The sequence below is a fragment of the Nelumbo nucifera genome, chromosome 1 (assembly GCF_055504915.1).
Source record: "Nelumbo nucifera cultivar China Antique chromosome 1, China Antique-T2T, whole genome shotgun sequence".
Taxonomy (NCBI): domain Eukaryota; kingdom Viridiplantae; phylum Streptophyta; class Magnoliopsida; order Proteales; family Nelumbonaceae; genus Nelumbo; species Nelumbo nucifera.
Window position 1 is genome coordinate 149,330,279 of NC_142649.1, and position 16,784 is coordinate 149,347,062.

Consider the following 16,784-nt stretch of genomic DNA (forward strand, 5'->3'; position numbering starts at 1 on the left):
CCACGAATCTCCTCTGTCCTGTCGTTGGCGGGAATGGTCCAAGAATGTCGATTCCCCACTATGTGAAGGGCCATGGGCTAGTGAGGTACTTCAGGTCGGCAGCAGGTTGGTGATGTATGTTGGCATGCCTTTGGCATTTATCGCACTTCTTGACAAGCTCGAGTGCGTCTGCCTTCATCGTGGGCCTGTAGTACCCCTGTCGTAGCGCTTTCTGAGCGAGGGCCTTACCCCCAAGTGTCCGCCACACAGGCCTTCATGAGTGTCGCGGAGAATGAGCTCGACCTTTGAGGGTCGCAAGCAGCGCAAGTAGGGGAGCATGTAGGATCTCCGGTATAACCGTCCATCTATTATGACATACTTGGCTGCCTGTCGCTCTACGCTTCTGGCCGCGTTGCGATCTGCAAGGAGGGTCCCGTGAAGCAGGTAGCTCACAAGTGGGTCAATCCAACTCAACTCCACTTGTGCAACAGGAGCGACCTCTTCTGCCCCCTCGAGAATGCTGGGCCGATGCAGGTTCTCTATATACACGGTCCTCATGGTGTTGTTGCTCGTGCTGGCTAACCAGGACAAGGCATCGGCCTCAGTGTTCTCGGACCTTGGAATTTGCCTGATGAAGTATGATTGGAAGCTGCGTAGAACTTCCCTGACCTAGGCTAGATAAGAAACCATGGTGGGGTCGTGAGATTCGTAATCGCCGGTGACCTGGTTGACCACGAGTTAGGAGTCGCTGCAGATGACGACAGGTTTGGCTTGTACTTCATTCGCTAGAGCGAGCATGGCTATTAGTGCTTTGTACTCCGCTTCGTTATTGGAGGCTACGAACTCGAACCGAGGTGCATAATCCAACTTCACCTCGCTTGGCCTGTACAGAATGATTCCAGCTCCGCTTCCTTGCTGATTAGATGAGTCGTCTACATGGAGGATCCAGGGCTCCTCGTCCCAGGTTGGCCTTCCTCTAACCGAGACTGGTGCTGCACTAGTTGAAGCTTCCTTTCTATGCTCAAGCTCGTTCAATTCGGGGACTGCGGTGCTGAAGGTGCATTCTGCAACGGAGTCAGCCAAGGCTTGGGCCTTAATCATCGTCCGAGGCTTGTACTGGATGTCATACTCGCTGAGTTCGATGGCCCACTTCGTCAGTCTGTCGGATACCTCAGGCTTGAGTAAGATTTGCCTCAGAGGTTTGTTGGTAAGGAAGATGATAGTGTGGGCTTGGAAGTACGGACGAAGGTTCCGAGCTGCTATGACTAGTGCGTATGCCAGTTTCTTAATCTTTGGGTACCTTGTTTCTGCGTCCTGCAAAACTTTGCTGACATAGTAGATGGGTCATTAAACCCGATCTACTTTCTTTATCAGTACCGAGCTGACCACCTCATCACTCGCGGAGAGGTACGACTTCAAAACATCTCCCTCCTCGAGTCGGGTCAGAACTGGGATACTAGTTAAGTATTTTTTGAGCTCGTCGAAGGTGAGCTGACACTCTTCAGTCCACTCAAAGTCCTTACTTTTTTTAATTGCCTTGAAAAAAGGTAGGCAACGATTTGCCGACTTGGACATGAAGTGGCTCAGAGCAGATATACGACCGTTTAGCCTCTGAACCTCCTTCAATTTACGAGGTGGCCTCATATCTAGGATGGCCTTTATTTTTTTAGGGTTGGCTTCGATGCCACGTTGGTTAACTATGTAACCTAGGAATTTACCTGAGGTGACACCGAAGACACACTTGTTAGGGTTTAACTTCATGTTATATTTGCGCAAAATTTCAAAAGCACAATACAAATCTTTTATTGAACAATTTGAAAATTGGGTTTTGATGACCATGTCTTCAACATAACATTCAACCTTGTTGCCGATCAACGGCTCAAAGATTCTATTTACAAGTCTTTGGAAGGTCACCCGGCATTTTTTAGTCCGAAGGGCATGACCTTGTAGCAGTACAAGCCAAGTTCGGTTATGAAAGCTATTTTTTTGCTCGTCGGTAGTGTCCATCTTGATATGATTATATCCCGAGTACGCGTCCAAGAAACTCAGCAACTTGTGCCCTGAGGTTGCGTTCACTAGACGGTCGATCTTAGGGAAGGAGAAGTAGTCCTACGGGCAAGCCCGATCAGGTCGGTATAATCGATGCACATGCGCCATTTACCATTGGCCTTTTTTACCAGAACAGAGTTAGCTACCCAGCTCGGGTAATGGGCCTCCCTGATGAAATCGGCTGCGAGGAGCTTCCCGACTTCCTCGTCGACTATCCTTTAACGCTCTGGGGCGAGGTTGTGTTTCTTCTGTCTAACAGGCCTGACTACAGGATCGGTATTTAACTTATGAGTTATTATTTTTGCATCTACACCGGGCATCTCTGCCACGGACAATGCGAATATATCTAAATTTTTAATTAAAAAACTTACCGGCTGAGAACGAAGAGGTTCCTCGACTAATGCACCGATCTGGAGAGTCCTAGCTGGATCTTCTGTTGAAACAGGTACATGGACTGTCTCTTCTGTCGGTGTAGCTCGCTCCTCGGTGTACTCCGTAGGTCGCTCTAGCTCGAGGTCGTCTACTACCTTGGCTTTCCCTTTGAGGGCGGCGACATAGCATTTGCGAGACTCAAGCTGGTCGCCTCGCGCTACCCCTACTCCGAAGTCCATGGGGAACTTCATAGCCAAATAGTAGGTGGACACCACTGCACGAAGTGTGTGGATGACGGGCCAACCTATAATGACGTAGTACAGGGAAGGAGTCGCGACCACTAGGAAAGTATGCTCGAATCTTGTGATATTAGGCCACATGCCAACTTCCACAGGTACTGAAATTCGCCCTAGGGGCCTGGCTTCTTCTCCGCTGAAGCATACCAGAGGAGCATTCGTGGGCTTGGTGTCGCTTTCTTGGAGCTGGAGCTTGTCGAAGGCGTCCTTGAATAAGATATCAGCCGAACTGCCTGAATCGACCAGGACGCGCTTCACCTCGAAGTCATTGATCCTCATCTTTATGACTAGCGCGTCATCATGGGGGTATTGAATCCCGTCCGTGTCATCTTCCGTAAAGAATATGGGATCTTCGAGCCTTGGCCACTTCGAAGGATTCTGTTATTCTCTTTCTAGTTCGCGAACCGAGGTCTTCATTGCTACCGGGGTGTAGCCCACGATAATAGACCCGCCAGTAATGATATGGATTACCCCGTGGATGGGTCTCTCTTCGGGCAGCTGTCTCTGCGGCTGCTCACTCTGTCTGCTACTGGACTCAGGAACATCTCTACTTTGCTCCCCCTGCCGATCTGTTTGATTTTTATTATCTTTCTGTACAAAGTTTTTCAAGTATCCATAATAGATGAGTTCTTCAATCTCGTTGCGGAGGTTTCTACAATTTTCGGTACTATGAGCATGATCTCTATGAAAATGACAATATACATTCTTGTTTCTTGCGTTAGGATCTCCTCTCAATCGGGGTGGCCACTTAACATAAGAGGCGCCCTTGATCGCCATGAGAATCTCTCCCCGCTTCGCGTTGAGGGGCGTGTAGTTTGTCCTTTCAAACTACATTGATCTGACTTGTTCCCTCCCCTAGTTGGTTCGTCCTTTCTTCGCTTGTTGTCCTCGTTGGTCGAGGTGTCGCCTTCTCATTTTATTTTCTCCGTTGGGTTCTCACTTTTCTGGTTCATCTCTTCTTCTGTCTCGATGAACTAATCGACGAGCTTGAGAAACTCAGCGATATCATTGGGCTTGTTGGCGACCACGTGCCACTTGAATTCTCTGTGAGTGATGTCTCTCTTCGCTGCCGTGAGTCTTACAGCGGGATCCAGGTCAAGAATCTGTAGACAAGTGTCATTGAAGCGTTTGATGTAGCTTCGAATCGACTTTCCTTCCTTTTGGAATATGCTGAGGAGGCTTTCCTGTGACCTTTGACACTTCTTGCTGGTGATGAAGTGCGTGGTGAACATTTGCACGAATTGCGCCCAACTCTTAATCGTCCCGGGCACGAGGTTCCTATACCACATGCGAGCTACTCCTTTGAAAGTTGTGGAGAAGGCAACACACATGCAAGATTCATCAGCCCCATCTAAGTGCATCTGGGACTAGAAAGAGTCTACATGATTATTCGGGTCAAATGACTCATCGTACTTGTCTAGCGGAGGTACTTTGAAGTCCTTCGGCATTGGGGTGGCCAATAGCTCGGAGGACAAAGGAGATGGCACAGAGAGGAGGGGAGCGGTCTTTCTAGTTCCCGAGCTCGCCTCTTCTTTATGTTCGGGCTGACTTGGTCCAACGAGCTGGCTTGGGACTGTAGCTCGACGTGCCTTATGACGCCGCTTCTGCTGCTTCTTGACTGGTTCAACATTTGTGCTGCTAACTTCAGTGTTGTCGGGCACTGTTCTGGCATGGAGCTGCTCGGGCTGCCGATGCTGGCTGCTGTGGACAAAGGGACCTTGTCTAGAGTCCATGGCCAGAACCCCGAACCGGTTCCCTGTGAGCGAACCTTCAAGCTATGAAGGCCGAGGTGAAGCAGCTCAGGTGGGTTGAGTGCCTCCTAACCTATTCATTTGTTGCGAGGCAGGAGGAGTGACTTGCCTTTCCCTCCTGCCGCGGGACGAGACCTGGCTTCCGAGAGGATTTTGGATCTGGGAAGTCTCTCCCGGCGAGGAGGGCGATTGTTCTAAAGGTGAGATTTGTTCTAGTGTGTCACCGGATGCCGATGTGGAATTGGATGTTGATTTTGTTGCAGCGGTGGGAACTGCTACTGGTATTACTATTGGTAGAAGTGATGCAGGACCTGGTGCTGGTACTGCTGGAATTGCTGGACCTATTGCATTTGGGCCTGAATAGTCCACACGTAATGTACCAGGTCGTCGAGCTAATTTTGTCCAACTCTAGGGGGAACCACAATTGGTTCAGCAAACATCGCACCCACTATAGAAGGAAGTGGGGCGTTCCCTGGTGCTATGACTCGAGGCACGTTCAGTGTTGGAACCCCATCTGCAGAGGGAGGCATAGTGAACTGTCCGATACACATGGCTGGGACCTGAGGTTACCCCCCGGAGATGTTCATTTTAGCATTCTGTCTGGTGTTACTGAAGGATGCCATGGATGCTTTTTGAGGAAATAAGCTTCTTGTACCGTTTCCCACAGACGACGCCAAATGATGTAGCGCAATCCGGCTGCTCCCAGCTGGAGGTGATCTGGCTTCCAGTAGACAACATACTCAGTTGATCTGCAAAAAGCGAATCAGAGAACCCGGGGTTGCTTACCCGGTGAGGTTGCTCCGATGCTTAAGTCAATATTTGGTTGCGAGCTGATAATAGCTTAGAATGCAAGAGAGCTAGAGAGTAGAGATTACGCGTACCTTGCACCCTCGGGGGGTGAAGCCTTTATATAGTGGAGTCCTCGCGGGTTTCACGGAGCGGTTCCGGGATCCTCGTTACAATGAGGTCCGTTTCCGCATTAATTGGGGATAACGCTGCCAACTAATAAGATTCATCACTTCCACCCGAATCGGACGGAGGAGATAATGCTAGTTGTTTGCTAGCCGTGATCCCGTAAGGCGTGGAATCTGGTGGCGAGATCTTCGGGGTTTCCAAGTGATGAGTGCACAAATTACACATATTTTATGAGGCTTTATGCATGGTTTTTATGCTAGTTTGTGTGAATTATTACCCCAATTTAGCTTGATTTCAGGAAATTATCAAAGGGGACAAGTCTAGGGGAAAAAGAACATAAAACCATGCTAAAAGATGACAAATTGGAGGCAATACAGCCCAGCTGGGAGCAAGGCCCAGCCGAAAGGTCAAAGGAGGGCCATTCGGCCCTTAAAGCCCATGCAACACTCTTTGGGAGAACCCAAAGAGAGAGCCCAGCCGCAACCTTCCAAGGGTTCCAAGGGAGCCTATTTGGCCCAGCAAGGAGGAGGCCCATTTGCAGTTCAAGAGCAGCCCAAATTGCAGCTCAAGAGCAGCCCAAAGTGCAACCAAAGGAGGCTAAGGGCGACAGCTTCTAGAGGATTCAAAAGAGGCTAACACCAACAACTTCTAGAAGTTTCAAGAGAGGCTAGGGGCGGCAACTTCTAGAAAGTTCAAGAGAGCTAAGGGCAACAATTTCTAAAAGGTTTAAGAGAGGCTAAAGGCGCCAAACTTTCTAGATGGGAGAACTTTCTAGATGAGAGAAAGGGGCTAAAGAGAATGCTATAAAAGGAGAAGAGAGCTAAAGGAAAAGGGGTCAAAAACCTTTTGGGCGAAATTCCTTTTGGGGGAGAAGAGAAAAATAGGTGCAAGAGAGGAGAAGATTCAAGAATATTCAAGAGAAGAAGAAGCTGATTTCGAATTTGTAGAAGAAGCCATTGGAGAAGATCAATCTAGGTTGTCTTCTTCCTTGATTTCTGCACAAGTGGTAATCGAATTCAGCTAGGGCTTTCTTGTTTATTTTCTCCATTAATTCAATCTTTCTTGCTGTAATTGAATGATGTTTCATGTAAATTCAGATATGTAATTAGTTCTTTAGGGTTATTCGAATGAATTAGATTCAATTTTGATGTTTCTTGATTAGAAATTCAATTGTAGAACTGTTAGCCGAGCTGCTATGTTGTAATCTCAGATATGAAATTTCAGATCATGCAATTGTGATATCCGAACTACTATTCTGTAATCTCAGATCTGTAATTTCAAATCAGGAACTTGTAAGGTCTGAATTGCTATTTTGTAATTTCTTTCTTGCTGTAATTGAATGGTGTTTCATGTAAATTTAGATCTATAATTAGTTCTCTAGGGTTATTCGAATGAATTAGATTCAATTTTGGTGTTTCTTGATTAGAAATTAAATTGTAGAACTGTTAGCCAAGCTGCTATCTTGTAATCTTAGATATGAAATTTCAGATCATGCAATTGTGATATCCAAACCACTATTCTGTAATCTCAGATCTGTAATTTTAGATCATGAACTTGTAAGGTCTGAATTGCTATTTTGTAATTTCAGATTTGTAATTACAGATCTTGAAATTGTAATATCTGAATTGCTTGAGAGAGAATTTAGGTAACTTTAACTCAGTTTGGCCGATTTGTTCATTGGAAATCCTAGAGTGTTTGAGAAAGACTCTAAGATTTGAAATCTACTAATCAAGAACCGAATTGAGTGCAAGGTTAGAGATAACTTGCACAATTCGGTTGGTGATCATTCAAATCTGAAATGATGCCCTAGAATTTCTACATCTTAATGCATGTATGGGGATTAGATTTTTGCTAGAGATAGAAGAATCATCACTCATGCATAGAATGAACATGCGCTTGAGAGAGGTTGTTCATTGCCTTGGGGTTTCACCAAACCAAGGCTAAATCCTAATCTAATCGAATGACCTAGAGATCTAATTGTTGAATCAATTCTGCGCATAGTTAGATTGTCTTCTCAATTTGCTTGCAAGGTGTTTGATCAAATTTGTTAGAGCTAGTTTTGTAGTTAGGATTTTAGATTTGAATTAAATTTAAATTTCGGCTAATCAGATAAGAGTTGGCTGCTGTACTACTAGTAGTTGCTACATAAGTCCTCGTGGGAACGATACTCAATTCATCACTCTATTACTTGTGCGACTAGTGCACTTGCTAGTGTAAGCAAATACGCATCACCAAGTAGTGGCCGGTCAGTATTACCCGAGCTAGTGCCCTTTGGATCCGACCTGGTATGAATGTCGAAGTGCCTTAGGACCGAGGTGGTCCTGATGCGATCGTGCCCCGAGGTGAACTTGTCCCGAGGTGGTTTTGTTATCCGAGCTCGATTCGTTGCAGACTTGGTGCATCGGACTGAGCTGTCATCCTGGTAGTTAGGTCGTGTCCACGTGTCCACCTATTACTAGGTCAGGCCAAATCACCCTACATTAGTGACAAATTGAGATATAGTTCCTCCTTAGTTTGGATTTAAACACCTCAATACCTCATGATTCAATGTTTTCGAGTCTCCGTTGACCTGGACAGTCAAACCTATCAACTTGAGAATCATGTAGGCAACCAGTTCTGTTTACTCTAAATTCGGTCCCTGATTAAAAACCGTTGAATCAGTCAATGACTCATTGACTCAAGTGGTCGAATCTTTGACCCATTCAACTCGTTCAATGGTTTGGCTATTTTTTTCTTTTAATTTTTTGTCAGAATGAGCCATCCATTCAGATTGGACGGTCGAACCATCAACCCAAAAACCAGTGGTCAAAACGGTTCCGATTCCGGGTTGTTTTTTAAAACATTACAATCTTTTGCTCAAAAATCCATTCCAGACCAAGTTTAGCATTGAAGTGTACTAGGGGCAGTTTAAAATCTGAGTACGCACTGTAAATAGTAAACACCGAACACTTTTCCCCTAATCTGCGTTTGGTTGCAATGCAAATGTAAATATGTACGCTACATATTTACCCATTTTTCGGTTCATGAATAAACATGGTTCACATTTTAAACCGTTTTTGCATTCATCTTATTTAGTTGAAATCAGTGCAAAAGTATGGGCCTATCATTAAATGCTCCAACTATCTTATGCTAACTTTGGTCAAAAAATTAATTATCACTATAACACAAAATTGTATCCAAAAAATAGGTACAGTAATGCTCTTTTTCAGAGTGCAAAAGTATTAGAAAGTACATTTTTACTCTAATAATCATTACTTTTTTATGTTTCAAATACCCCGATTCGGCATTTGTATCGCAAACAAACAGAGCCCTAGACTCAGTTTAGAAAGAGTACAAATGCAAATATATACAATATAAATACATGCAAAATAATTCAAAATATAAGATTTTGCACTCTATAAATTTGCATCTGTTTCAAATTGAGACTACAATTTATATAAATGCGTCATATACATTATATGCATCTGGACGTACTAACGAATATTCCCCAGAAGTGCAATTTTACCAACCAAACAGCCTCAGACATTGCCTTCGTTATAAGAAAAAAAACACCGAACACTCATTCAACCAATTCCATTTTACTTGGGTTTAGGTTGGGAATTGAAATTTGTCCTCACAAAATTCATCCTCACACCATCCTCACTACAATTGCAGTAAATATCTCCATATTTATATTTTCATTCATATGTTTCCCATGTACGGATGAAATATTGTGAGGACGGTCCAAGGACCAATTCTCTGAGGATTATATCCAAATACTTTACTGTTGGGTTGATCTGGATTATTAAAAGCTTGGATTTATCATCATTTCAAAGAGAACCCGGAATGGGGTGGCTCCCATATGGGAGTCCCCCTCTGCCTTTCTTTTTCTTCTCGGGGTTTCCGGAGGTTTCTTCTTTGGGATTTCCAGAGGTTTCTTCTCTGCCCGTTTAGAGAGAGCCTTTCTCTCGAGGCTTCCTCGAGGTTCTTCTCTTTATTTGCCTTTCATCGTTTCCTCTTTTGCCATTGGTTCATTGGGGTGGCTCCCCTTGGGGAGTCCCCCCTTTTCTTTCTTCTTATTCTCTTTAGTTCGTCTCTTAGTTTTTCTTCTCCCTTCTCCCCTCTCCTCACTCCTCTCTCTCCCTCCTGTTCCATTGTTTCAGTTCTTCACCCTTTTCCCATCCCTCGTCGTTTTTCCCTCTCACTTGTTATTCTTCTTTGTTCTTTTTGTTTTTTTTTTTTTTTTTTTTTTTCTTTGCTTCTGTTGTACAGGGATTTTGGTACAAGGGGCGAACTCTTCATTCTTTTGCTTTTGGGCGGTGGTCACGATCGCTGCCTTGGTTTGCCATCCATGGTTGTTTCCCAATTATTTTCACCGCCGGTTGCAGTTTTTGGTGGCGGTTGGCGTTTCTTGGTGGCAGTTATAGTTCACCAACATGTTCCATTGTTGATAGGATTGCTATTTCTTCTGTTGGTGATTCTTAACTCACCATTTGTCAATTACAGAAGTTTTTTTCTTCTCCTTAAATTGTTTATGGGCTTTCTAACCTAGTACTGTACCAATTCTTTGTATACATACAAGTTTTGCTTTACTTGTACACCGGTTTGGGCTACCTTATTCGTGATAGGTAACCCAGCCCAGCCCAAAATAGCTAACATGGATAACGTATATAAGTGGACACTACTCAATCCTGATATAGCATCAAACGTAGGAACAAAGAATAACAGGAGCAAAGTAGGAGAGGATATGAGGAGAACTTTTATTTCAGATTGCAAGTGACTCAAAAGAAAAAAAAAACTGTAAACTAATGGCCTATTTATAATAGGCTAAACCCACCTAAACTCCTATTTATATGAAAATATCCCATTAAAATAGCTAGAAAGACTCAACTAATTTAACCATGGCTTATTCAAATTGTTAAACAAAATAGCAACAAAATCGAAATTACAAGCCAACAAATCCAAGGGGCTTAGTTTGGGCCCCATAAGATCTAGTTCGAGACAAATAAGAACACCTTAGCCCACCCAACCCTACCGTTTCTGACGACACCGGAGGATCTCTGCTGTGGTCGAATGAGGTCTGGTCTGAGTCTCACCCTGGAGCTCCAGAGCATATCTAGGACTGGAGCCCGGAGGGACCCTCTCCCTCTGGCTCTGGAATACCTATCCGTTATTCTTCTCTCAATAACAGAACTCCTGCACTGCACCACTTTGTTGCCATCTCCAACAAGCTAGATAGAAAATTCCACCATGCCATTGCCAGCGATCAAATCCAACTCGAAAATCACAAACCCACAACGAATTAATCAGTCAACATCGCTATAGCGGATCTCCCAGTTAAATCGTCAAAACCCTAGTCTTGGTTAGTCCATGATCATCTGCTGTCTTCATGGTGATTGATTTCTTAAGTAGATAAATGGATCAGTTGGCCTTAGAAGAATTGGTATACATAAATTATTCAAATTGTTTAATTTGATCAAATAAACCAGCGACCAACTACGATGAAACAAGTAGAGAGAACCATAGAAATTACTAAGGATGATAGCAAATTAAAGCAATCAACAGCTCTGAGCACGAACAGGAAATGCACCTTTTAAGTATTCTTCGATTCTCACTTCTGCTGGCCACACCAACTCTATGGATTTCATATGGGTATGCAATCCAGACAGAGTGCTGCTAGTCTGCACAAATACATGGGTGTCCAGTGCACTAGTCAGTAGGGTGTCAATGGATCCATTTTAGATTGGATCCTGTTTAAATTAAAATCAATTTGGATGGATTGGACAGACCAATAAGATATATTGAATTAAACTAGTTCAGATTTTATGATCCAACATATTTATTGGATTGGATGGACTTAGTCCATCTATAATGTATTTATATTGGATTGGGTTGGATTGAGCCAATATGTGGCATATTTGTACAGACTGGACCGGTCCAAAATATTCATTGGATTGGATTGGACCTGGTCCATTTGTAATGGACTCACATTGGACTGGATTGGATTGGATCAAATCCAGTACAATTGACACTCCTACTAATCAGTTTCTACATCAGGAACCTCCCCAGCATAGGCAAAGCACCTTCTTTATCCATCTCCATGTACATAACCCTGGCAACAAGCATATCTGCAGCTTTTCTTTGGATATCCGCCATGTCCTGGGTATCCGCCACTGCTAAGGGTGCAACTTTGGTAGGCCTAAAGTTGGTGTGGGCTGATTAACTAATCTAAATCCGATCTGGGCCTGAGCCCAACCCGAGTGTGTCATATTTCAATACAGGCTAGGCTTGGACTGGACAATTCGGGCTTGACCTCAAATTCAGACCTTAGACCTAGGGGTGGATTCGAACCGAGCCGAGCCAAATAGTACGAGGCTCGAGTTCGGCTCGAGCCAGAATCTTGAGCTCGAGCTCGGTTTGAGTAAAAAATTCATAAGCTTGATTTTGAGAAAAAATATTTTATAAAAATAAAAAATTATATATAAAAATATTTTTTATTTGATATTTAAAAAATTAAGAATTATAATATTTTTAATATATATTATTTTCTATAAGTTTATATTATATATACTCGATCTCGGCTCATTTAATAATTGAGCCAGTGAATTGGGCTCGAGCTCGTTTGAATCCGAACCAAATCAAACTCGAGCAACTCATGAAAAGCTCGACTCATTGTCACCCCTACTAAGACCTAATTCTTAGGTTGAGTTCGAATTAAAATTAAACCTGGTCCAATCTACCCGATTTACACCCCTAGCCATGGCCTGGGATACCCATTTCCAGGATAACCGTATTTTGCATCCCTGAGACTATTCTTTCCTCTAAGCTCTCATCTACAACCACGGCCAAGTCCAGTAAGTTCAATGACTACAGTATGCGCGTATATATGCAAGTTCCGTCTGGATTTGGGCATTATTTTAGGCCTGAAGTACTTTCCACTTCAAATGAATCATGAAAATTTTGAATTTGGAGGGTTGATATTAGTCCATCAACACGGAGTCTGTATAATACAGAGAAGATTAGCATAATAAAAAATGTTCGAATCCATTCTTCCGTGTGCAAGAATGGCATGAATAAATTGAGAAAATGCTCCAAATTTCTGATGCAATTAAAGGGACCTTAATTAATTTAGTGGTAATTGAGTGCAATCCTCTTAGACAGTAAGATTACACTTGTCAAGGGAAGAAGAAGAAGAAAGAATGTACATGTACGCGCGTACTCTTTTAAGTAGTTTTCAGGGTGTTTGATTATGTGGTCATTTATTTAATAAACGCTATCTCACAGGTGTAATTTCAACAGTTCCCCTCTCTTACTCTTTTATACCTATAAAAAATGACAAAAGTGGACTTGATTTTTGTACGATTAGACATTTTTTTACTGTTACAATGATGTGGCGCCTAATGACACCTGTTTGTTATATCATAAATAATTGTAATTATCACTTTTCTCGATTTTGTAAACAAATAAACATACAAACTTTCGATGAAAAAGCTAAACAGAACTAAATACATACTTTCACATCGATCCCTCTCACAGATGAGTTTCAATGGTCTTCATCCTTGGATTACCAAAGCATTATGGGCTCTTGTGGGTGGGTCTTCTGTCAATTACTTAGAGATGAGTTTCAACTACCGTGAAAACGACCTAACGACAAGGAGTAAACAAAACCAGGTGGGTCTCCTGTCAATTACTCAGACTTTAATCCTTTCATCCTTTCCACAGGTGGCAGTGTCAGATTTCATATGGTTTAAAAGTCTTTCAATCTGTAAACATGAGTGGGTTTGGTCCTGACAGTCTCAAAGAAAGGAAGTTTGTATTGTGAAGGTACTGGTATGGGATGTACGCGTCAGTGTATAATGAGGAAGTCCCACAATGGATAGAAATAAGCTAGAGAAGTAAAGGACTATTTATGAAGACTCGCTTACCACGATGTGGTAGCTTAAAATAGTAGGTGGAACGAGATCTGCTCCTCACACAGGGGCGCCTCACAGGCACATCCACTCTGCATTGGAACAGATTCCGTGAATAATAACTTATAAGTATAGGAGATGTTTTCAATGCATGGTAAGATGTGCATGTGAGATATAGGGCCCAATTCTTGTTTATGTACAAAGTAGCTGTAGCATGTTCCCCTCCCCACAGCTTAGGGATAAAAGTTAAATGTTCGATCCAGTGGGTGTTTTTCACAAAAAAAAAAAAAAAATCCTGTGAGTGTTTGGTACATTATGGTGTTGTGCGTCACCTTTTGTATGCTCAGATCTGCTCCTCATAGAGCGCGTCTCATACCAACCTCACAGCATGTCTTGATTGTACACCGGTAACATCTCCCATATTTATATTTATTATTCGTAGGGAGATGTTCCCAATACATGATAGGATGTGGTTGTGAGATATGTGTGAGGCGTGCTCCATGAGGAGGATCCCAATTCTTCAACTTCTCATGCGTTGAGAATATCTCCCGTACATGATGTTAACATTCATGAGAAGATGTTCTCAACATACGACTGCGATACACTGTGAGGATGGTGTGAGGTGCTACTCTGTGAGGAGGAAAAGATTGTTTGGAGCCTATTTGTTTTATACTATTTTTAGATTGTTTAGTCTATTTGTTTTATACTTTATTCCACGAGTGATTCATACTAACAAAAAAGAATTGTTAAATTTAAGGTTTTGGATGAGAGGGGGAGTGGGGGAGAGGGGAGGGCAATGAACAAGTTCACAACAATTTCCTTGTTACATCTCTCTTTACCTCTCCTCAAGTTTGGATCTCCTCCCAACAAAAAAACCATTCCAATATGATCCGTGCAGAAACAATGTTGAAATAAAAGAGAAAGCAAGTAAGTTTTCCATCCCATCTATGGCATGCCCAGTTCTTGCCCATCTTTTGTAACCATCATCTAATGGAACTTGTTGAAGGCAAGAAAAAGCCACCACCATGAGAAATCCCAAATCCCATAGGGATACAAGAAATATTCATAATCTAGAAAATGATAAGTGGATGGATCTTCACTAATTCAAGGAGTGATAACCCATGTATTGGGTTCATCCATTGCAACAGAAGTTTGGGGAACTTTAGTTCAAAGTCGCTTTACCTACTCACGCTCCAGAATTCTCCAACTAAGGAGGCAATTGTAGAGCCTCAAGAAGGGTTCATTATCAATTTTGGCCTATGCCCAACATACTAAATCAATATTAGATATAGTCTCTCTACTATTTTAGAGCAAAAAATAAAGTCAGGTCTAGTATTTTATATCCTTATCAGCCTTGGAAGTGAATATGAGTTAGTGGCGACATCCATTACCAATCGACCCGATGCAATAGATCTTGCTATTTCGGATATTTTGGGATCTCTACTCAATCATGAGAATTGGCTTGAAGAGTAAGCACAATTCTCTAGATCTCCTAATGCAAGTAGTAAGATCGGTCATGGTGGTCTCCAATGTTACCGAGCAAAACATGTTTTTGGTTTTCAAAATGATAAATCTTATAATGAGCCAATAAATTTCCATGGAGGTATTAGCAGCCCTAAATTTAGACTCCATGCAATGGGAGTTCTTCGTTTGATCCTACTTGGTACCCTGACTTGGGGTGCTACTTATCATATGACCCCGAAGTTGGACAACATACAGAATCAATCTAAGTATGTGGGCACAGACTAGGTGAAAGTTGGGAATGGCCAAGGTTTGTGTATACATCATATTGGTTCATCATCTCTCTTGTTTAATCAGCATGCCTTTACTTTGAACAATATTTGTCATGTTCTTTTTATCTATAAGAACTTGCTGCCAGTTAGTCATTTTACTCGAGACATGATTTATTCTTTGAATTTCATCATTATTATTGTTTTGTAAAGGATTATTTAGGAAAAATATCTCTACGAAAATTTAGTAGAGATGGCTTGTATTGCTTCCCCATCATCAGCCACAATCTCTCAGACACTAGAAGATCTTGTTGGAGAATAAACCTCAATCAATGGGTGGCACTTGCATCTTGGTCATGTAGCACTTTGAATTGAATGACAGGTTATTTTACAATATAGTCTTCCTTATAGTCATGATAAGTTGAGTTAGTTAATTTGTGAGTCATGTCAAATAGGTAAGAGCCATAAATTATCTTAAGGGGGCGTTCTTTTTTTGGATTTTAAAAGGGGGGAAAGTTGGTCAATGGGACTTTGGTTCCCATTGACCAAGAATTCCATGTTCTTTTTTTTTTCAGATTTACGTGGGGACTAGGAAAAGTTTATTTTCCTAGGTATATAAGTGATACCCATCTCATATGTGGGTAAATAAGTTTCCCACTTGGGTGGAAAGTTGCCAACACTTGAATCAGACAAAAATGCCCCTTTTAACAATATATTTTTATGGATAAAATGGTCATTACCTTATTTACCTGAGAAATAAAAGAACATGGGTAAATGCACTTACCGGGTAAGTGTTTCCTAGGAAAAACTTACCCAAGTAATTACTTTTACCCAGGTAAATAACTTATTGAAAAGTGAACGAGGCCTTACAGTCTTCTAATTATCAATCCAAGGGTCTTTTTTATTTAATTTACTCAGATGTTTGGGATCCATCCCCAATTAAGTCAAACAATGACCATTTTTATTATGTTTTATTTTTGGATGATTTTCTAAATTTTCATAGATCTATCCTATGGATCGCAAATATGAAGTGTTTGCTATCTTTCTCAAATTTAAACATCATGTTGGAGTTTATTTTTAATGTTAAAATTTGATTTTTTTCAATCTGATTGGGGAGGGAAGTATTGGAACCTTTCTTGTTATTTGGATTCACATGGAATTATCAATCAATTGGCTTGTCCACATATCCATGAGCAAGATGGATCTATTGAACAAAAGCAAAAACATGTCATTAAATCAACTCTGTCTCTACTAGCCACCTCGGATGCCCCTAAGATTGTAGTTTATTTGATTAATTGACCTCCGACTCCTTCATTGAATAATATGTCCCCTTATGAGAAGTTGTTTAGTAGAGCTCCAGACTACTCGGTGCTACACTAATTCGGTTGTGCATGTTATCCCTTGTTGAGACCTTACAATAGGAATAAATTTATGTTTTGATCATCTCGATGCTTGTTCATTAGCTATAGTAGCCCTCATAAAGGCTATAAGTGCCTTCATGTTCCTATCAAAAAAATATTTATTACTAGACATGTGGTTTTTGATGAAGAATTGTTTCTTAGACTTCCATCACCTTCTTCATCTAGCACTATGCCTCCTTTGATTGGTATATATGTTTCAGCGCCCTTCTAAGGTATCTCTCCAACATAGGATCAATCCTTTCTCACTGATACTACACCAGCTTCTCCTCTTGAAGCCATAAATATCATCTACTACCTGTATCATTGCCTTCATCTCTTGACGCTTCTTTTCACCCACTAATGTGGTATCGCAATATTCAAGAGCTCCTTGATAATACTCCTA

At 42.0% G+C, this 16,784-nt stretch overlaps 1 protein-coding gene across 1 annotated transcript; it reads right to left on the minus strand.

Moving 5' to 3' along the window:
* Nucleotides 1-717: 717 nt before the first annotated feature.
* On the minus strand, nt 718-2,975 carry LOC148803975 (uncharacterized). Its single transcript, XM_088898821.1, has 2 exons — nt 2,844-2,975; nt 718-1,293 (listed from the first exon to the last, which is right to left on the minus strand). Exons 1-2 carry the CDS (start codon nt 2,973-2,975, stop codon nt 718-720), a joined length of 708 nt encoding a protein of 235 aa, XP_088754947.1.
* Between the last annotated feature and the right edge of the window lie 13,809 nt (nt 2,976-16,784).